At 41.3% G+C, this 23155-nt stretch overlaps 1 protein-coding gene across 13 annotated transcripts in view; it reads right to left on the bottom strand.

The window, feature by feature from the left end:
- The window catches only part of ERC1 (ELKS/RAB6-interacting/CAST family member 1), a 522480-nt gene that overhangs the window by 212030 nt on the left and 287295 nt on the right, over nucleotides 1-23155 (bottom strand). For all 13 annotated transcript variants that reach the window (XR_016213449.1, XR_016213450.1, XR_016213451.1 and 10 more), the window contains one exon: nucleotides 21760-21920. Coding sequence is in view for 10 of the 13 variants with exons in the window: in XM_089304491.1 (XP_089160617.1) it covers nucleotides 21760-21920 (161 nt within the window). In the remaining 3 variants the exon portion in view is untranslated. The remainder of the gene's footprint in view (nucleotides 1-21759; nucleotides 21921-23155) is intronic.

The following is a 23155-nucleotide window of genomic DNA, read 5'->3' as shown; positions in this document are numbered from 1 at the left end:
ACTAATGGTCTGGGAAGAGCAGCAGAAGATGGCTCAAGTGTTTGGGCCCCAGATGAAGCTTCTGGCTCCTGGCTCCCATCTGGCCCAGCACTGGTTACTGCGGCCATTTGAGGAATGAACCAGAAGATGGACAATCTCTCTCTCTCTCTCTCTCTCTCTGTAGCTCTGCTTTTCAAATAAATAAAATAAAACTTTTAAATTTTTTTAAAAAGTCATGGGTAAAGTCAAAATTTGGAATCTTTATATATACTGCTCAATTTCTTTTATAATGTTTGACTTATAGCTGGGAGGCAATTAGCCTCTTTTCTGTGGTGAGAGCCTTTAAAGGTCTGATTGTGGTCTTATAATTTTTTATTTTATTTTATTTTTTTATTTTTTGACAGGCAGAGTGGACAGTGAGAGAGAGAGACAGAGAGACAGAGATAAAGGTCTTCCTTTGCCATTGGTTAACCCTCCAATGGCCACAGCGCGCTGGGCCAAAGCCAGGAGCCAGGTGCTTCTCCTGGTCTCCCATGGGGTGCAGGGACCAAGGACTTGGGCCATCCTCCACTGCACTCCTGGGCCACAGCAGAGAGCTGGCCTGGAAGAGGAGCAACTGGGACAGAATCCGGCGCCCCGACCGGGACTAGGACCCTGGGTGCTGGCGCCGCAGGCGGAGGATTAGCCTGTTGAGCCACGGTGCCAGCCCGTGGTCTTATAATTTTTGCAGAGTCTGATAAGCTAGGCAATATGGAACTACGTTTCCTAACAGGAAAGTCGTGGCAGGCACTCCTAGTTACTAGTTCAATATCCATTCTACCCTCAACTGGATAGTCACTGCCCACCTCAAACACAGGATTTTTCTAGGCTCCTCTGCAGTGGGTAGCGGTAGGGTAGCCCATGAGAAAGAGGAAATCTGGTGGATGAATCTTTGATGTGATAATTACTTTGACAACAGAGTTAGATCAGTTGGCACACACCTTTCTCCTCTTGGCTTTCTTTTTGGTCTGGATGATGTATGCAAGGTCTCTGTGCACAACCATTTTGCAAGCAAGAGAAGGAAAGTCACATGCTAAAGATAGTGGAATCTAAAATCTCCTGGTATCACGGAATCACTGTAGTTACAAACTGTGTAACTCTATACTTCTGATTAGGTAAGAGAATCCTTACTCTGTTAACATTTTATTACACTTCTCAAAAAGAGATTTATTTAATTTATTTGAAAGACAGAGTGACAGAGAGAAGGAGAAGTGGGAGACAGAAGATCCACCTGCTGGTTCACTCCCTAATAGCTATTGCAATAGGAGCACTGATGAGATTTTCATTGAAAATGTTCCAAGAAAGTCCTAAGTGACACCAAATTCACTTGCTAGTATAATAATCGAGAGAAATCATTTTAGCATTTTGATGTCAGACAACCTAAAATTGAGAGAAGAATTATGAAGATGAGTTACACTTAGCTGGGGATAATATATGACAAATGTGAAAATGAAAGTGGTTATAACAGAAAGAGAAAGGGACTTTCAAAGTGAAACTTTTTTTTAATTTTTTTTTTTTTTGACAGGCAGAGTGGACAGTGAGAGAGAGAGAGAGACAGAGAGAAAGGTCTTCCTTTGCCGTTGGTTCACCCTCCAATGGCCGCCGCGGCCGGCGCGCTGCGGCCGGCGCACCGCACTGATCTGAAGCCAGGAGCCAGGTGCTTCTCCTGGTCTCCCATGGAGTGCAGGGCCCAAGCACTTGGGCCATCCTCCACTGCACTCCTTGGCCACAGCAGAGAGCTGGTCTGGAAGAGGGGCAACCGGGACAGAATCCGGCGCCCCGACCGGGACTAGAACCCGGTGTGCCGACTAGAACCCGGTGTGCGGTGTGCCGGCGCCACAAGGCGGAGGATTAGCCTAGTGAGCCACTGCGCCGGCCCAAAGTGAAACTTTCAAAAAAACAAACTCAATTCATATGAAAAGATCAACCAGCTCATAAACACGGTGGAAGATTCAAGCCTAAAAATAAATGTTATTTCACAGAAGGAATTATCTTACAAGTGAGTAAAGAATTAACTAAAGTCAACATATTAAATGTTTATAAATAGAAAAATTGTTTTACTTCTCTGAGAGACAAATACATTGTCCGAGTCACTGTCACCATCAGTGGATTAGGAGGTCAGGAGCAAACATATCATTTCCTTTTGTCTGTGGCAATGGTTTTGTTTATCTTTAGACACCTTGGTTGCTTAAGGCTTCAGGGAAAGTCAAGGCATCAAAGGGCAGTCAGCAGTACCAGTTTCAGAGCAAAAACTCCCTGTGGGGTATGTGGTCACACCTGTAATCAGAGATTCACCAGGCATGCTACCTAACTGCTGAATATTATAAAACTTGAACTTGGTTATGGACCTCCGGTATCTGTATAACATGTTCCCTCTGTTAGGGTGAAGTTTTTATTCTCTGTTTCCAGCCTCACTCCCTTGTGAGTTATCTGACTGGCAGGTCTTGAAGAGATAAATGTGCACAGTTCAGTCCCTTCTGATCTCCTCTCTTTAGATCCAGCTCCCTATGCAGAAGGTCCATCCTGTTTTGCTCTCTCAGACAAGTAGTAAGAAGCCTGCAGTATTCAGCTACGCTAGTGGGCAGATCTAATTCAGGAGAGAAATACTAGCAGGACCAGTTGGTTTTTTCATTTTGAGCATGTTGAGCAGCATAAATTGCTTCAATTTTTCACTAAAATTTCATTGTAATACAATTGAATTCTGAAATTCAATTTTTCTTTTGTTCCTTATCTGCTGCTAATCTGCAACACTGAGATCCAAGGGAAATTTGTTTATGAAGTACTCACTATTATTCATGCAAAATACTTACTCCTAAGGAAGAAACAGAATTGTAACAACAAAAATATTAGAATTCAGCAGGTACTGACTCTCCTTACCTGTATTCCATCAGAGGCAATTCACTGCCCTACCGTAAGAACAACACTATCTTTAGATAATGAAATAAGATCATACAGATACACAATGACCAAAATCAAAGATGACTTTGGGATTTATTTTCTGGTATTTTGTACCATGTTGTCAGCATTCAGCTGGGATTTAGAATGAATTTAGAATGAACAGCTACTACTGTTCACAGTACATTACATGTACAATAGAGTGCAAGATACCATAATATTCATTTAGTACTTTTTATTATCCTACAGTTCAGTTCAGCTCTAGTCAATGAGATACATAGAAGTTTCTAATTGAAAGCCTATATTTATAATACTGCTTTAAAAAGCTAAGATAAGGGAGGAATACCATGGAGAACATACATTCTCTGACTTAAAAACCAAGTAAAAATTGCCCAATTTTAAAGAGAAAATCTGGGCCAGAATAAAAGACTCATCAGCTTACTTAAACAGTGATTGGTGAATAAAGGAATGCTCTGGTACTAGTTAGAAATAAAAACAAAACACAGCTTTGTTACCTTCTTATACTTTAAAGTGAAAACAAAAAAAATATATCTATCAGCAGGATGCAACGGAGATATACCCAAAGCTAAAAGTAGTAGAAGAAAAAAAAAAAAAACCAGCTACAACAAAGAAACTGCTTCAGACCAGTGGCATTCCAGAGCTATCTGTACAGAGATTTCACTCAAAACCCACCTTCTATGATCTCAAGTTCTAAACAGCAAAGACTACCTGCCACGATGAGAGGACTCCAAGTATGCTATACAACACCACAAAGTTGGAATGAATGAAGGTACATGCTGACTTACCCCAGGATGGAATCACAAAAAACTTATTTTAGGGGATATTTATTAAACTTTACAATTTCTTTCTGTATTTGTCCAAAGTCTAGTAATTTGATTAGCTATCTTCAAGGGCAAAAAATGATTTTTCTTTCAAGACAACAGCAGAACCTGACACCAAATAAGATTTGTTAAAATGTCATCTTCTTAGAGATACAAAGATGGTACCCTTGTGAGCACTGGGCACCGGTTTGCTATCAACAGTGTCTATGGTCGCTCTAACTCTGAAGCCCAGCAGCACTGCTACCTAGAATGGTGGGAATTTGTCCACAGCATCTCATACAAACTTCTCAACTACAACCATGCCAAACATTTCTGTTGTTTGCATGTGATATGTATATGAAAGTTTATGCATATTGAGTAACTGTTTGGATAAATTATATATTTACATATATATTTGGAATAGTAATAACATGAGTAATTAACATACTCTTAGTTAGCAAAGACCTAAGTGGAACATGGATATCTGTCTTGGTCAAGAAACATTTTGACTAGACCCTCCTTCCATATCTGGAATTTACTGACAGTTTTGCACCACATTATTTCATGACAAGAGGGTGTCATTTCTAGCAAGTGTCACGACCCCAGGCCAAAACAAATACCTAATAGTTCCTAACATTTCTAGCAGCACTTAATCCATCTGCTGGTGTCTTACAATTGAAGTACCAAAGGGTTTAGCTATTCACCAAGAAAATAAAGATAAAATACATACAAAATCAGACCTAGAAATAAAAAGAAATGTCCTCTAGGACAATTTTAAATGGAGAGATTTGGAAATTCACAGGTACAGTGTACCTCTTTTATCTTTTTGGGAAATCAGTGGCTGAAAGAGGTTTACTCATCCAGTTTCTACTTCAATATTAACGGGTTGAGCCATTAGCACACAGAACAGGCCCCTTTAATACCACCTGGTCTTCTTCCCAGCAGTGAGCTCCACTCCTGGGCTGTCATGGCTCATTTAAATAGTACAGTGTGCTCTCTCTGTAAGTCTGCTCCTAGAGTGTATAAAGTCTAAGATATAATGAGATACAAAGGCGTTTATCACGAGGTAGAATGGAGCTCTGAGCCAAAGCAACGGGAGCTCACTATCATGAGCAGGCTGGGAACAGAAAGATTTTCTTTTCCCTCTCCCAAGTATATTGGAAAAATAAACTATTCCATAAGATACACATAAAGTTTGGGTAAAGGCAGACGTTTTAAGCAGAACTAACTCCTACAGAAACTTGCAGAACAAAGTGACATTTCAGGAATAAAGATGAGCAGTAAGAAAATCTTTCAACATGGTTTTTTGTTGCCTTTTCCAAAAAAATTGTGGTTCAATAGAATTCTAATTTACTCTACCACATAATCAATGCGTATTTTTTGCAATAAATACTCTGTCTAAAAAGTAGCATTCAAAATCCTTGTCATGGATTTTGAAGACTTCAGGAAGAAAAAAATGTATAAAAACAATGGCTGATAAAACTAGGCCACAGCAGAGAGCTGGCCTGGAAGAGGGGCAACCGGGACAGAATCCGGCACCCCGACCTGGACTAGAACCTGGTGTGCCGGCGTCGCAAGGCGGAGGATTAGCCTAGTGAGCCGTGGCGCCGGCTACCAACTTACACTTCTAATAACTATTGAGAACTCAACGAAAAAGCGTCCTCCCCTCTTGGTTTAAACTCAAAATTATGACAGGGCCTCAAAAAGTTTGTGGAAAAATAAAATTAAAAGATAATGTAGGCCGGCGCCGCGGTTCACTAGGCTAATCCTCCGCCTAGCGGCGCCGGCACACCGGGTTCTAGTCCCGGTTGGGGCGCCGGATTCTGTCCCGGTTGCCCCTCTTCCAGGCCAGCTCTCTGCTGTGGCCAGGGAGTGCAGTGGAGGATGGCCCAGGTGCTTGGGCCCTGCACCCCATGGGAGACCAGGAAAAGCACCTGGCTCCTGGCTCCTGCCATCGGATCAGCGCGGTGCACCGGCTGCAGCGCGCCGGCCGCGGCGGCCATTGGAGGGTGAACCAACGGCAAAAGGAAGACCTTTCTCTCTGTCTCTCTCTCTCACTGTCCACTCTGCCTGTCAAAAAAAAAAAAAAAAAAAAAAAAAAAGATAATGCAAGGGGCAGGTGTTGTGGTACAAACTACCACTCAGGACACCTCCACCCCTCATCAGTATATTGGTTCCTCTCCTGGCTGCTCTGCTTCCAATCCAGCTTCCTGCTAATGCATCCTGGAGGGAAAATATAATGGCTCAAGTGCTTGGGATCATGCCACCCACATGGGAGACCTGGACTGAGTTCTGGGCTCCAGGTTTTGGCTGGCTCAGTCCTGGCTATTGGTGCATTTAGGAATTAAGCCAGCAGAAGGAAGAACTCTCTATCTTTCTGTAAATCTGCCTTTCAAATGGATGAAAATAAACATTGTTAAAAAAGATAATGTGAATTTTCCCTCAACTTTTTGAAGCCCCCTTTCAAAGGCATCAGGCATAAACCAGAAGTACCAATAATGAATAATTCAAAGTCAGAGCATGGGTGAGAGTTTAAGTAGAAATAACTCACGGAGGATAAAAGCTGGGTAATAAGCCTTAACCAGGGACAAGATTCTGGAATGCAGACTCAGGGGGACAAAGAACTAAAGTTAAAGCAAGTCACAACAGTTGGCTCCATATGTAAAAACAGAGAACTTCAGAAAAATGCTGCCTAAGGGCTGGTGTTCTGGTATAGCTGGGAAAACCACTGCCTGCGATGCCTGCATCCCATATGGGTGCCAGTTTGCATCCCTGCTGCTCCACTACCAATTCAGCTCTCTGCTAATGGCCTGGTGAAAGCAGCAGAAGATGGTTCAAGTGCTTTGGGGCCCTGATACCCACGTGGGAGACTGGGATGAAGCCCCTGGATCCGGGATTTGCCTTGGCTTGGCCCTGGCTGTTGTGGCCACTTGAGGAGTGAACCAGCAGATGAAGGCTTCTCTTCTCTGTCTTTCCCTCTCTCTATGTAACTCCGACTTTCAAGTAAATAAATAAATCAAGAAAGAAATAGAAAAAAAGAAAGAGAGAGAAAAAGGGAGGAGGGAAAGAGAGGGAAGGAGCGAGAGGGAGAAGGAGGGAGATAGAGAAAGACAGGGAGAGAGAGGCGCTATCCATCAAACCAAGGAAGCAGCACAGACTGTAGGACTAGAGATGCAAAGAGTCACTCCTAAGAAATCACTGGTACACGAGAGTTGCACAAAATACTCCCCCACACACACACTCAGATTAAAAAGAAAACTGTTCCAAAGCAGGTGAACGTATTGGGTCCCCACAGAGACAAACTCGAAAGCTGCCCAGGGGAAATGGGTCTCCCAAGGAAAGCAGCACCATGGAAAATGAGCTCATAATCAGAGGTTACTAACCATATGTGAAAACAAATCCTCAGCAGGGAAAATTAAGAGACTTCACATTGTGAAAATGAGAAATAACAGAACGGTGTAAAAGTGTCTTTAAATAAGTATAACAAGCTGGCGCCGCGGCTCACTAGGCTAATCCTCTGCCTTGCGGTGCCAGCACACCGGGTTGTAGTCCTGGTCAGGGTGCCGGATTCTGTCCCGGTTGTCCCTCTTCCAGGCCAGCTCTCTGCTGTGGCCAGGGAGTGCAGTAGAGGATGGCCCAAGTGCTTGGGCCCTGCACCCGCATGGGAGACCAGGAGAAGCACCTGGCTCCAGGCTTCGGATCAGCATGGTGCACCGGCTGCAGCGGCCATTTGGGGGTGAACCAACAGAAGGAAGACCTTTCTCTCTGTCACTCACTAACTGTGCCTGTATTAAAAAAAAAAAAAAAAAAAAAAAAAAAAAAAGGCCCTTCTTCTATATAGCAAAAAAAAAATTAAGAGAATTTAACAGAAAAAATGTCATTCATGACAGCAGCAAATGAGGTAAAAGGAATAAATCTAAGGAAACTATGTAAGAACTATCTTGAGAAAATGTACAACATCTAAATTAGGATGATAAAGAACTATGGAACTATGGTTGATTTTGTGAATTTAATTTTTCTTTATAAAAAATTATTTTATCTATTTGAAAGGCAGAATTAGAAAGAGAGGAAAAGACACAGAGAGAAATGTTCCACCTGTTGGTTCACTCCACAAATGGCCCAAATAGCTAGGGCTGGGCCAGACTGAAGCCAGGAGCCAGGACCTTCTTCTGGGTCTCCTACATGGGTACAGGGGCCCAAGCACTCAGGCCATCTTCTGTTGCTTTCCCAGGAGCATCAGCAGGGGGCTGGATCTGAAGTGGAGCAGCAGGACCCAAACCGGCACCCATATGGGATGCTGGCACTGCAGGCGGTGGTTTTTACCTGCCACGGCACAGCACCAGTCCTGATTTTGTGAATTTTTTGTACTATCTGTTTTTTTTTATTTTCTGATTTCTGCCATGCTTATTACTTCTTTGTATTTACTGTGCTTCATTTTCTAGTTTCTTAGTGTAGAAATCCAGACCACTGGGGCTGGTGCCATGGCTCACTTGGTTAATCCTCCGCCTGTGGCGCCGGCATCCCATATGGGCGCCAGGTTCTAGTCCCGGTTGCTCCTCTTCCAGTCCAGCTCTCTGCTGTGGCCCGGGAGGGCAGTGGAGGATGGCCCAAGTGCTTGGGTGCCTGCACCCACATGGGAGAACAGGAGGAAGCACCTGGCTCCTGGCTTCAGATCGGCACAGCTCCGGCCATAGTGGTCATTTGGGGGGGTGAACCAACAGAAGGAAGACCTCTCTCTCTGTCTTTGTCAAAAAAAAAAAAAAAAAAAAAATCCAGACCACTGACTTTAAACTTTTATCCTTTTCCAATAAGAGGATGTGCAGAGCAAAACACTCTTAAGCATTACTTGAGAGTGAAACACAAAATTTTACATGTGAATTTTTATTTTCAACAGTTCAAAATAATTTTTCATATTCCTTATGACTTCTCTGAGCCATGGTACTTAGAATTACGTTATTTCCAAACATTTGAGGGATTTACTAAATATCTGTTTTTTGACTTCTAACTTAATTCCACTGTGGTTAGAGAACTCTGACATACTACAGTCTTCTGAAATCGACTGAGGTTTGCTTTTGTGGCCCAGCATTTGCTGGTAAACGTACCAGAGTTCTAGAGACAGTATTCTTCAGTTGTTGGATACAATGTTTTTTAAGTATTAAATTGGTCAAGTTGATAGTCCTCAGATTTGCTATACATTTACTGATTTTTTTTGTTTACTAACTCTATCAATTTCTGAGAAATAAAGTTAAATTCTTCATTGATGACCAATGGGTACAGATTTGTCTGTTTCCCCCTTAGTTCATGTCAGTTTCTTCTTCATAAATTTTGAAGCTGTGTTATTAGGTACATACATATAAAGAACTGGTATGTCTTTCCTTTTTCTTTTTTAAAATGTATTTATTTATTTGAAAGTCAGAGTTACACAGAGAGAAGAGAGGCAGAGAGGTCTTCCATCTGCTGGTTCACTCCCCAATTCGCCACAAAGGCTGGAGTTGGGCCAATCCAAAGCCAGGATTCAGGAGCCTCTTCCAGGTCTCCCACAAGGGTGCGGGGACCAAGGACTTGGGGCAACTTCTACTGCTTTCCTGGGCTATAGCAGAGAGTTGGATCGGAAGTGGAGTAGCTGGGTCTCGAACCGGTACCCATGTGGGATGCCAGCACTCCAGGCAGCAGCTTTACCTGCTATGCCACAGCGCTGGCCCCTGGTATGTCTTTCTGATGAACTGTCCCCTTTATCATTAGGAGATATCCTTTGTTAATGTCTGGGAATACCCTTTGCCTGGAAGTCTCTTTTGTCTGATATTAAGGAGTCACATCAGGATTCTGAACAATTACTGTTTCTAAAGTCTACTGTTTTCTGCTCAATTTAGCCTATGTTTTTTGCATGTACACCTCTGTAGATGGCATATAACCGATCTTTGCTTCTTTTTAAAAAAATCCATTCTAATAATCTCTGTTCTTTAATTGCAGTGACTAGTCTGTTGGATTCTGCTATAAGTACCGGTTGGCTGACTTTCCTTTTTATCTATTCATACTTCTTTGTTCCTCTATTGTTACTTTCTTGTCTTTTTCTTCTGGGTAAATAAACTAATTTTTAGCATTAAATTTTATTTCTTCTGTTGGTACTTCACTTTTTAAAAATTTTTGCCCTAATTTTGGTAGCTGCTCAACAGCTAATAGGCATCTTGATTTATCAAAGTCCTTTAGCTTAGAAATTGTCTCATTTCAAATATATTTTTTAAAATTAATTAATTTTTTTTTTGACAGGCAGAGTGGACAGTGAGAGAGAGACAGAGAGAAAGGTCTTCCTTTGCCGTTGGTTCACCTTCCAATGGCCGCCAAGGCTGGCGCGCTGCGGCCAGCGCATCGCGCTGATCCAAAGCCAGGAGCCAGGTGCTTCTCCTGGTCTCCCATTCGGGTGCAGGGCCCAAGGACTTGGGCCTTCCTCCACTGCACTCCCAGGCCACAGCAGAGAGCTGGCCTGGAAGAGGGGCAACCGGGACAGAATACGGCGCCCCGACTGGGATTAGAACCCAGTGTGCCAGCGCCGCAAGGCGGAGGATTAGCCTATTGAGCCACGGCGCCGGCCTCATTTCAAATATATTTGACATTCTCTATTTCAGAAATGTAACACCTTATTAGAGTACAGAAAATCTCTGACTTTAATGTTTCAACTTACATTTTTTGACTTTATGATGGTACAAAAGTCATACATATTCAGTAGAAACCATACTTTGAATTTTGACCTATTTCCCAGCTCTCCAGATGCGATACAATACTCTCCCATGATGCTGGGCAGTGGCAGAAGGCAGCTTCCAGTCAGCCATAAGATCCCAAGGGGAAACAAATACTACTGTACACTGTACTGAGTTGCTCAGCTACGATGATCAACAGATATGTTGTATTAAATGCATTTGAATCTTAACACTACTTTCAACTCACAATTGGTTTATCAGGTGCATAACTCTATTACAAGTAGAGGAGCAAAATATAATTCTACCCCCAATCTTACAAACTATTGCTGTCCTATCTTGCACTTTTACACACATTATAAAGTGCACCTAACCATGTTATTTTTACTTTAAATGCTCTGTTGTTTTTTAAGAAAATTATGAGGAAAAAATATGACTTCTATAGATTTATATTCCTAATTCATCTACAGTAACACCTGGTGTTCTTCATTCCTCTGTGAGATTCAAGCTCCCACATAGTTTCATTTCCCTTAGCTTGAAGAACACCTATTAGAATTTCTTAGAGTGTGTTTCCTAGAGATGGTTTCTTTTTCCCCCTGAAAATGTATGTAACTAGTTTATAATGGATACTGACCTTTGGACACAGAATTTTAGGCTGACAATATTTTTTTTCACATTTTGAAACAAATTCCATCTTCTTCAGACTTCCAGTGTTTTTGATAAGAATGTTGCTATCTGGGCCAGAGCTGTGGCATAGCAGGTAAAGCCACCACCTGCAGTGCCAGCATCCCATATGGGCACCAGTTTGAGTCCCGGCTGCTCCACTTCCGATCCAGCTCTCTCCTATGGCCAGGGATAGCAGTAGAAGATGGCCCAGGTCCTTGGGCCCCTGCACCTGAGTGGGAGACCCAGAAGAAGCTCCTGGCTCCTGGCTTCGGATTGACACATCTCTGGCTGTCGCAGCCACCTGGAGAGTGAACCTCCCTCCCTCTCTCTCTCTCTCTCTCTCTGCCTCTGCTCCTACCTCTCTGTAATTTTGCCTTTCAAATAAATAAATTTTTTTTTAAAAAAAGAATGTTGCTATCATGGTTTCCTTTTAAGTAATATTCCCTTTCTCTGGATGTTTTTTCTCTATATATATTTTGTTTTCAGCAACTGAATTATGATATTTCTAACTGTAGTTTTCTTTGTATTTATTCTGATTGGTTTTACTAAGCTTCAAGGATATATACATCAAAGATTTATGCATGTGTCTAAATAAAATTAAAGAAGTATTGTGTGGCCATAATTTTACTAAACACTTTTTATGCCCCATTCTTCTTTTTTTTTAAAGATTTTTTATTTCTTTATTTGAAAGTCAGAGATAAACACAGAGAGAAGGAGAAGTAGAGGCAGAGAGAGAGATGTCTTCCATCCACTGGTTCACTCCCCCAAATGGCTGAAAGGGGACCCAAGGACTTGGGCCATCTTCTACTGCTTTCCCAGGCCATAGCAGGGAGCTGGATTGGAAGTGGAGCAGCCAGGACTTGAACCGGCACCCATATGGGATGCCGGCATTGCAGGTGGCAGCTTTACCCGCTATGCCACAGCGCCAGCCCCAATGCCCCATGCTTACTCTTTTGTCTTGCTACTGCTCCATTTATATACAATGGATCTTCCAAAAGTTCCTGAAGAATTTATAATTTGCCCATATGGGATGCTAGAACAGTAGATGGAAGTTTTATCTGCTATGCCACCGCATCAGCCCTGGCTTTATAATTTTAAACAGTACCAGTCCTACCAGAGCTATTTGTTTATAGGAATTCAAATATAGGAATTTTATATTATGTTGTTGTGCTATAAAATATTTAAACTGCAGCATTTTAGCCCGGTGTGACAAATGCTTCCAATACCACTGTCTAATGACACACACAAAAGGGGAGGGAGATGGTGAAACAATAAATAAAAAAGTACATATGATAACTTTGTAACTTTGAATGCATTTCAATTTTGAAAGCCACCAGTGTATGATTTACATAACTATTTATAACTTTGTTATTAATTTAGAGGACCACGTCATAAATCCTCAAATGAATATTTTTAACGTCAGCAACCCGACATTTTTTTTAAATGAAATACTATGGGGTAGCAGGATAAAAATATTTTAAATAGTTTCATTAAATTAAGACTTTAAGATATAAGGTTGATCACTTAACCATACTATTCCCACGTAGCCTGAATACTTTTTTTTTTTTTTTAAGATTTATTTTATTTATTTGAAAGGCAGAGTTACAGAGAGAGAGAAGTCTTTCATCTGCTGGTTCACTCCCCAAACGGCAGCAATGGTAGGGGCTGGGCCATGCCAAAGCCAGGAGCTTCATCTGGGTCTCTCCCGTGGATGCAGGGGCCCAAGCACTTGGGCCATCTTCCACTGCTATTCTAGTTGGATTAGAAGGGAGCTGGATCAGGAAGTGGAGTAGCTGGGACTTGAACCAGCACCCATGTGGGATGCTGGTGCTGCAGGCAGAGGCTTAACCCTCTAGGCCACAGTGCCAGCCCCTGCCTGAATACTTTCTGATAGCTATTTTGTATGGCTGTCTTAATTCCAAGCATCTTCTACTTTTATCTCGCAAAAAGGAAAGGACTTTTTAAATGTCAGAATTCAGATTATAGTAGGAGATTCTTCTTAGGTACATATGAAAATTTATTTTCCATTGGTGGGAAGTCAGACCTTTCTTGATCCAAAAAGCATCTCATGAGTCTATAATTTAACGCACAGAGGTTTGGGTTTCTCTGCCAGACTTACTAATCTCACAGGAAGACCAGGAGAAAGGCAAGTGTGAAGAGCCAGCACTGCTGCCACTAGTGCAGCCATGCCTAAGACCAGAGAAGACCCAGGCCGCTGGGCTGCCACCCCAACTTTCCCCCCTCCTCCCCACCAGCAATCTGTATCCTCAGACTGGTTCCAACAGCCTGTGGAAACATGGCAGAGGGCTAGGACATTCATGGTGGGCAGAGACATGTCTCACCCCAGGATGTTAAAAGGCGTGTTGGAACCTGACTGAAGTGGCACCCAGATGAGAATGCTGAGAATAAATAAATGAAGAAAAATCCTAACAAGCAGCTGAGGCATAGGAGTTGTTAATCAAATGAAGAAAACAGGACATGTATGACAAACACGGCAAAGGAGGATAGTGGAGGAGCAAGTGGAAAGAATCCACTTTCACTTGACTTCTTTGAAGACCCATTCGAGGACATGTTAGGGAGACAGAAGGGTCCCAGAGAAAGCAGAAACTGCGATTCAGAGTTGTCTATCTCTGCCTTGAGGGGATGTCCATCTCCTAGAGGTGGATTTTCTTCTTTTCATATAAGATTTTATTTGCGTTACTAGATGATGGGGGCCTCACTTCACTCTCTTCCACATCACTTGGTGGTTGTAGGATGGGCAACGTCAAATCTACATCAGCTTCTACTAAGATAGTTAGTGGCAGAAAAACCACTACAAAGTGAATTGTTGACAACAAAAAAGAGTAAAGGATGCTCTTGCAGAGAACACCCGTGGAGAGGCCAGTACATCCTACTGCCCAGCCAGCCAGGCACTCAACAAAGCCACAAGTCTGACCTCTGCTCAGACACGTGCTGCACTGCGTCTGTGAGGAGGTGGATGAACAGGACAGACTGAGGGTTCCAGGCAGCTGGGACCCTTCCATGTGCTTCCAGGGTTCAGAGAAGGTGGTAAGCAAAGTCTGAAGCAGAGGCAGGAGTTAAAGTTGCCAAAACAGCATTAGCAGTTGGACTTTCCTTTGCACTGTGCACAAGCTGTGGTAGTGGGATCTTAGTATTGCCCCAAGGCCACAGTTACTGAGCAAATTACCGACATGTGACCAAAGACAGGTGAGATGAGGGATGTCAGAGGGCAGGAACCGGTGATCACAGGCGGTCAGGTCGATATTTAGAACACAGCATCAGCTTCGTTTTTTCCTCACACTAAATCCGCTAGCAACTGTTAAATCACTATACAAATTATTGGGACCTTTAAAGTTGTAGAAGTATAATAACAGATAGATAACTTAGTTCATGAAAGGCATCTTATAGATATATTTTCCCAATGGTGACACAGTGTTTGAAATTAGAATGTAATTAATACAATGTAATTAAAGATAAAATTCACATTCAATCACAGTTGCCAGGATAGCTTTTCTTCAGAACAATCCAGCCTCAAACACTGGGAGGCCATTATGAGCCACTTCAGATTAAAAAAATCATTTGTTAGATTTATTGTTTTAGATTAATCTTCTCCATGAAGACCAAATTTCACCATAAGCATTGTTTGACTTTTGCTAAATCCCATATTTTCCCTGGACTCATAGTTCTCCTTTTAAGGAAAAATAATGTTGTTAAACAATACCATCTCAAGTTTCCAGAGGTTAAGAATATGCTGGGGAAAAAAAAAAACTAGCTAGTTACACAAACATATGTAAAGTGACCATATATTGAACAAGTAGAATGAAATAAATATTTCAGTTTGGTTCCTTGAAAAATTTTGTATTAGAGCCAAACTCTGCCCACTTCTTTTCATTTTTAACCATTCATTCTGGTGTTGCCTTAACTCCCTTCATGCTCCCTCTGAGGAACATTTCCTTTCCTTTTTAAGATAAGAATCTGTTTCTTCATACTGCTTTTTCCTTTGTCCTCCTGGGAGGGCATTACAAAAAGCTTTGACATGATTTTAAAATGCCAGAAATTTTTAATCTAGTGGTGTTGAAACTACGAACTTTTTGGTGCAATATATGTAGCAAAGCTACAAGTTTACAGGCCAGAAACAAATATAATCTGTGATTTTTAAAATTAAAGAAGAGTTTGCTTTTTTTATTTGGTTTTGGTAGGGAGGTGGAACAGATGGCTGGGTGGAAAGCAAATTAGCATTTAATGCTTATTGTGGAAAATGCAACCTTAAATGCATAATGATTTAAATGCTACCTACATAAATAAAATCTAAATGTTGTCTAGTTAAGAAAGAAAGCAGGCTCTTCTAAATATGTGTCTAGTAATTCAAGAGATTCTAATGTTTTTCCTTTTGCACCTGTGTGCTAATAACTATTTTTTCCAATCACAATTCTTTATTTTTAAAGCTCCCAATGAACATAGCAATTTATTCAATCCTTTTAGTTTCATTCTTTGAACAACTTATATCTAATTGCTTAAAAAATCATATTACAAGGTCAAATTGTTATATTAAAAACTCTCTGTGGGTGGGCATTTAGCTTAGTGGGTAAGACTCTGGTTACGGGCTGGTGCCATGGCATAGTGGGTAAAGCTGCCACCTGCAGTGTCACCACCCCAGTCTGGGCTCCTCAACTTCCAACTCAGCTCCCTGCTGATGGCCTGGGAAAGCAGCGGAGGATGGTCCAAGTGCTTGCCCCCTACACCCATGTGGGAGACCAGGAAGAAGCTCCGGGCTCCTGCCTTCAGATTGGCCCAGCTCTAGCCATTGTGGCCATATGGGGAGCGAACCAGCAGATGGAAGACATTCTTTTCTCTCTCTGCCTCTCCGTAACTCTGCCTTTCAAATAAATGAATAAATCTTAAAAAAAAAAAAAAAGGACTTTGGTTAAAGTACCTGTGTCCTACATTGGAGCAACTTGGGTTTAATGCCCAGCTCTAGTTCCCAATTCCAGCTTTCTGTTAATGCAGGTCCTGGCAGGCCATAAGCCTCAGTAGTTGGGTGAGTAGAATGGGCAAAGCAAATGTTTATCAACTTTTATTAAAATAGTTAATAGTGGAAAAATCTTTACAAACACAATTCTTGAGAGTGGCTGAGAAAGAGTAGAAGTTGAAGAAGATGACCAGTTAAAGTTTTTATAAAGATAAACAGGAACTGGCGCTGTGGCATAGTGGGTAAAGGCATCGCCTGCAGCAGCTGGTTCAAGTCCCAGCTGCTCTACTTCTGATCCAGCTCTCTGCTATGGCCTGGGAAAGCAGCAGAGGATGGCTCAAGTCCTTGGGTCCCTGCACCCACGTGGGAAGACCCTGGCTCTGGCTTCGGATCAGCACAACTCCAGCTGTTGCTGCCAGTTGGGGAGTGAACCAGCACATGGAGGATCTCTCTCTCTCTCTCTCTCTCTCTCTCTGTTGCTCCTTCTTTTTGTGTAACTCCGATTTTCAAATAAATAAATAAATCTTTAAAAAAAAAGATAAATAGTTAAGGGGAGGGCAAAAGAATGCCTTGCAGAGACACCAGCATGCCCTGCAGCCCCGCCTGGTACCCACCACAGCTGCTTGCCTGCCTCTCTGGTCAGACATATCCATCTGTGAGGAAGAGGACGGAGCAAGATAGGATGCAGGTTCCAGGCAGATGGGACCCCTCCATGCACTCAGTAGATTCAAATAACATTCTAAGAGTTATCAGCTTCTGGCTTTAGCCTAGGCACAGTCCTAGCTGTTGTGGGCATTTAGGGGGGGGTGAATCAGTACACGGCAGTTCTCTGTCACTCACAAATTAATTAAAATGATCTGTTTTTTAACATTCCATGATGCCTATCTACTTGCAAGATGGGACAAGCAAAGCAGCAATAAGGCTACTGAAGGCAGACCCATGGGCAGAGAGAGAGCAAGTCAGACAGAGATAGTGCATTCACGTACAATTAACAATTATGTTTGGAACAAGAGGTAGGGATACAGACTGCTACCAGTAGACTAGATATGGCGTGCTACTCAATAAACAGCTCCAGATTCCCAAGAAACTAACGAGCTCTGCCACTCCCTCCCTGAACATACCAGTTCCCAGGGTAGTCAAATTCACAGTTGGATAACACATTCCATGTTTTAAAAAGTCACTTAAGTTCTATTCTGAATGGTAGCGCATGGTGCAGGAAGAGTCTGAAAGAGCAGGGAGGAGTGAACCAGATCATCCAGAATTCTTAATAGTGAACTTCATGACCTCAACTGATACTTAAAATTTATGACAGTTGTTATTTTTATTATTTTCCTCCATTCTCTTTCATTCCTTTTAAAGGAAAGAGGCTACCATAAAAGTGGAATAAAAAAATAATGGCTAACAAAACCACAGCATAAGGAAAAGAAGAACCACTGCGGGATCTGCCAATAAAAATGTTCCTTCTCTTCAGGGCTGGCTAACCAACTCAAATGTTTCTAATGAACCACTGGCAGGCTACCAAGAGCACAGTTTTACATCTCTCCAAACTCGTGGCCACCATTTATCTGTAACAGACGCTCAAACTGCAACCCCAATTGCTAGGAATGGAAAAGAACTATTAGATCACTCCTCTTGGTTTCATGAGGTCAGGATTATTCCAGAAAACTAGACTATTCTATTGTTCTGCTGAAGAATTTTCGATACAAGTAGGCTAACTGCCTTTTCCAGAGAGAAGACTATTTCTTACCCAGAGTCACACACAGCCATGGCTCAATCTCTCTGCAGAGTACATCCCCCTCATACTCCTACATTTCAAATTCTCTAGTTACAGTGAGCAAGTTCGTTCACTTGTTTTATTATCAGTAATTCAATAACTTGAAAATATTAAAGATGGTGGGTCCTGCAATGGCCCCAGAGAGAAGAAGCTGGTTGTCATGGTAGCCACAGGTGGGATAGTGTCTTTCTCCTCTTAAATTTTACTTGAATAATTTTATTTCCTTATAAATCATCACCAGGAAAACCACAGAGCAAACTAATAATGGCTATTAAGTGCTTTCTGCACCAGACACTGTTCTCATTCTATATATTAAATTTTGTATTTAATTCTTATGAAAACTCTTACGAAGTAGAAATAATCAAATTACCACTTAAAAACTGGAAAGTCTCAGCAACAACTTGCTTGGGCCACAGAGTTAATAAGTGGTAGAGATGGGGCCGGCGTTGTGGCATAGCCAGTAAAGTTGCTACTAGCATCTCATATGGGAGCTGGTTGGAGGCCTGGCTGCTCCACTTCCAGTCCAGCTCCCTGCTAATGTGCCTGGGATAGCAGCAAAGGATGGTCTAAGTGTTTGGGCCCCTGCACCCACATGGGAGATCCAGAAGAAGCTCCTGGCTCCTGGCTTCAGCTTGGTCTAGCCTTGGCCATTGTGGCCATTTGGGAAGAGAACAAGTGGATGGAATCTCTCACGGGGAATCTAGCCGGCTTATATATGGGATGCTGGCATAGTAGACAGTGGCTTAACCTGCTAAGCCACAACATTAGCACCAGATGCAGGTTCTTTTAATGTAGCAAGTATGTTCCTACTGGTTACCATAAGTAATTCGAGGCACATGCTACAGAGAGGGAGCAAATCCTCTCCACAAATTAAGAACAAAATTAATTCTGAACAAGTTTTTAGAAGCCTAGATATCTTGGTCCATGCCACATGATTAGCAGAACCTACTCAAAATACAGACAGGAGAATCCAGAAATGAGCAAAAGGACTCTCTCCTTGCTCAGTTACATGGCAAAAAAAGAACTGAAATTTAGTGTATCAGACTCAATAACAAGTCATTTATATTTTTTTATGAATAATTACATCTTTTTTAAAGATGTATTTTATTTATTTGAAAGAGTTAGAGAGAGAGGTAGAGACAGAGAAAGAGGCCTTCCATCTGATGGTTCACTCCCCAAATGGCTGCAATGGATGGAGCTCAGCCAATCTGAAGCCAGGATCCAGGAGCTTGTTCTGGGTCTCCCACATGGGTGCAGGGGCCCAAGGACTTGGGCCGTCCTCCGCTGCTTTCCCAGGTACATTAGCAGGGAACTAGATTGGAAGTTGAGCAACCAGAACTCGAACCGGTGCCCATATGGGATGCCAGCAGTGCAAGTCAAGGCTTTTACCTGCTGTATCACAGAGCCAACCACTGTATTTATGTTAATTTTATAGTTTTTGATAGAGGTTAGCTGAATCATTGCTTAGTGTTTGTATGGCAAACTTTAAATATCCACATTTTTTTAAAAAGTAGAGGGGTTTCAAATAGATGGGAAGGACAGAACAACTGTTGCTCTCTGTTCTTGGTAGAGTCATGTACTGGCTATAGGGCAGTGTAATCAGAGACCAGATACAAGGTACCACTTTCTCAAAAGAATATTTTGATAGAGGATTAGGCCTAAAGCACTGAGACAATTTACTAAAAAGAAGGTATTGGGCAAGAATCTTAATAAGAAATGTAAAATAAAAGACAGTGACGAGGGAAAATTTAAGTACAAATTAAAGCAAGGAGTGCTTTAAACACTGTAATACGGTACAACTTGTGTGACAGAACCCCTGTGGAAAATCTGGGAACATCATTAAGCCACAGTAAGATCCTAAGCAACTAAAGCTGATTAAAGAAATCAGTCATCTACCAGAGCTAGGTTTTAATACTATTTCTAGAACTTCTGTCTAATATTTGTGTCTCTGAAGTTTTATATTCTTTTAGTACTCCCCTATATCTTTTAAGGAGGCTATGAATTATTGTGTGGGTGACTAACTTTTACTAATCACATTATTTTCCCCAAATGTAATTTCCAACCTAAGTTAACAAGGGAAGCTCATAATAAAGTTTTGCTACTATAGTACAATAAAATAAAAAATAAAACTTACAATTCTCATTCAAGCATTCTTTAAAAACTTCTTTCCTACCCTAGTTTTAATTTTAATAAAGGGAAATTTCAATACACAGAATATCACTCTTTTGCTACCAGCAGCTATCTGAGCTGAATAAGAAAGATCTGACAAGAAAAGATATGTATCAGTGCTTAGAAAAAAACAAAACAAAGCTTATCTATGAGGAGGTCTTCAAGAAGTTCACAGATAATATGTTTTATGGAAAAGGTAGGCATGAATTTCCATTTTTTTGCATTATCTTTTTAATTCTACTTATGCCACACACTATTTGAAGTACTCTCCTACTGTTACTTTATCAAGACTGGTTTCTCCCTAGGAATATCTATATCTGTATCTGTATCTATATGATACTTTGTTGTCCTCAACATTATCTGCATCCTTCTCCACCCCCTACTCCCATTTATTTGGAAGGCAGAGTTACACACAGAGAGAGAAACAGTGATATCTTGGGCCATCTTCCACTGGTACCCCAGGTGCAGTAGCAGGGAGCTGGATCAGAAGTGGAGCAGTTGGACTCAAATCAGCACCACTATGGCATGCCAGCACTGCAGATTTGTGACTTAACCAGCTATGCCACAGCACTGGCCCTCCTCCATTGTTTTAATGACTTTGGGATATGATTTAATTATCTTCTCAGCTCTCTAGGAATGGTGCCCAGATTTGTTCAAATCTAATCATTTGACTCAAGGCCACACAAAAAAAAAAAAAAAAAAAAAAAAAAATCACCTCTATGACTACACCTCTAAAATACTATAAAATACTAGACCTTGTATTTTGCTTCCAGTGATAAAAAATGTGTCTAGGATCTCTTTTAGGAATTTGCTCTTAACAAGCCTATTTGCAAACTCCTAACTTCTCTCTATTGTCCTAGCACATCGATCTAGTTCTGGGTTCACGTATTCTTTACTCCCAAGAGCACATCATCTCTAGTGCTCTTCTAAAGGGTTTGGATCTACTAATGTTGCATTGTGGGCTAGTAAACCATATGCACAAGTGACACCAAACATTTGCTTCCACAACTCTCAGGTTGCTTCCACACCAACACAATAATCACATCCCATGAAACTCAAGCTAAGGTATCACGGCACATTCTTCTGCTACCTTTTTATATAGGCAGAAAGTTCAATAAATTTGGAAGAAGTGATGTCACCTAAACAGTGCTAGTTGCATTGAAAAAAAAGTTTACTTTAGCCAGAAAGAAACTGTCTATTTCTGTGGTGAACATACCATATGGATACATGCTTCCCAAGAGATTACAATCCCAGGACTTCAGGAAAGCAACATACAGCAAAGATTTGGTAAAAGTAACAACTTTTAAAAAAGTACTTCCAGTGTGGCAAAATGTTAACTGATGAATCTGGGGACAGGTATATGAAGGTTCATTCTACTGCCATACTTTGGGAAATGTTTGTAATAACAAGTACTTTAAGAATTGCTCACTCATCATATGATCTCAAAACCAACAGTCCTCTCCATCTCCTGCCTCAAGACCACACCAGTGTACCTGAACTTTCCAGGAGATTTCAGAAAATTCCGAGAGTAATCAGACACAGATATGTGTACACATATGTATATGCTAGAGTGTTTAAAATTTTTTGAAGAGGTACAAATAATTCTATTTGACCAGGATTTGTTAAATATTTGACCAAATTTGTTCTACAGAATGAGAAATACAATTTACCATCAAGACTAGGCTAAGCGTGAAAGCAATGAGGCAAAGAATTACACTAAGCATATCCCTGAAGAATAAGACCATAAGTACTTACTTCATCTCCAGAACTTCCTCTAAATGTTTCCTTCTCTCCGCCCGAAGATTGGTCAAATGAGTTTCTTTTTCTGCCAGAGACTGTTGGGTGGAGGACAGCTTTGCCTTCATAGACTCTAGTTCCTGCTTTACTTTCTCCATGGCCATCAATAACTCCTCCACCTATGATAAATATGGAAAGCAGAAAAACAGAATATCATGATCAATTCAAGTCAGATGAACTGTGCATGAGAAACTCTTGGGTCCACAAGACTGAAGATAAACAAGAATGAATAAAAACACCTCTGTACTCTTTCTGGATCACATACATATAAGAAAATATGGCAGAGGCTGGTTGGTGTGGCACAGTGGTTAAGATGCTGATTGTAACACTAGCATTCCATATTAGAGAGCCAGTAGCAGTCTCAGATACTCCACTTCCAATCTGGCTTCCTGCTAATGTACCTAGGAAGGCAGCAGAAGATGGCCCAAGTGTTTTGGCCCAAGCCACCCATGTCGAAGACCAGGATGGAGTTCCTGGTTCCTGGCTTTCGCTCAGCTCAGACCTGGCTGTTATGCACATTTGGGGAGTGAACCAGTAAGTAGAAGATCTGTCTCTCCCTCTCTTTTGATCACTCTGCCTTTCAAATTAATTAATTAATTTTTTAAAAAGAAGATATGGTAAACAATGCCACCCTGGCACTATAATTCTTTTCAGTTTGGGTCAGAAAGAACTTAAATTTTCTTTTTGGCATATGCTAGGACATGTAAGTCAAATTTTCCAAAAGTCGTGCTCTTTTATGTCATCCTATTATGGAAATTATTTTGGAAATAGTCCAGAAATACGTATAGAAGGATTTTAGGAGATAAAAGACAGAAATCTGACTAACAGATTCAGCATACATCTAAACCAAGAATTTACTGTTAACACCATTCAAAAGAATTTCTCTTTAAAGAAACAGCTATAATTCAATTAGATAAGTTCTTCCTATAAAACCAGGTAAGTAGGTTTTGTTTGTTTGTTTAAGGAAGGCAGGAAGAAATAAAAGATAGAAAGATGCAATAGTTTGAAAATAACTGGGGATAGAAAATAATCTTGATAGAATCAGACCAGAAAATAAACAAAAAACACCCAAGAGAAAAAAGTATGCTAAAACATAAGGAAAGAAACTAAGGAAACAAGGATTATGTTTTGTCTAGCACTTCAAAGTCCTCTGGGTGTTATTTAAAGTAACATGACCACTTCAGTTCAGAAGTGGAAATAATGCTGACAAAAACATCTGTTGTCATCAGAAAGTAACACAGGGCTGGCACTGTGGCACAGCAGGTAAAGCTGACGCCTGTGATTCCGGCATCCCATGTGGACTCCAGTTCAAGTCCAGGCTGCTCCATTTCTGATCCAGCTCTCTGCTAATGGC

Source organism: Oryctolagus cuniculus, chromosome 9 (assembly GCF_051225735.1).
Source record: "Oryctolagus cuniculus isolate XC-2025 breed Fujian yellow rabbit chromosome 9, ASM5122573v1, whole genome shotgun sequence".
Classification (NCBI taxonomy): domain Eukaryota; kingdom Metazoa; phylum Chordata; class Mammalia; order Lagomorpha; family Leporidae; genus Oryctolagus; species Oryctolagus cuniculus.
This window is presented reverse-complemented; position numbering and strand designations above follow the sequence as displayed.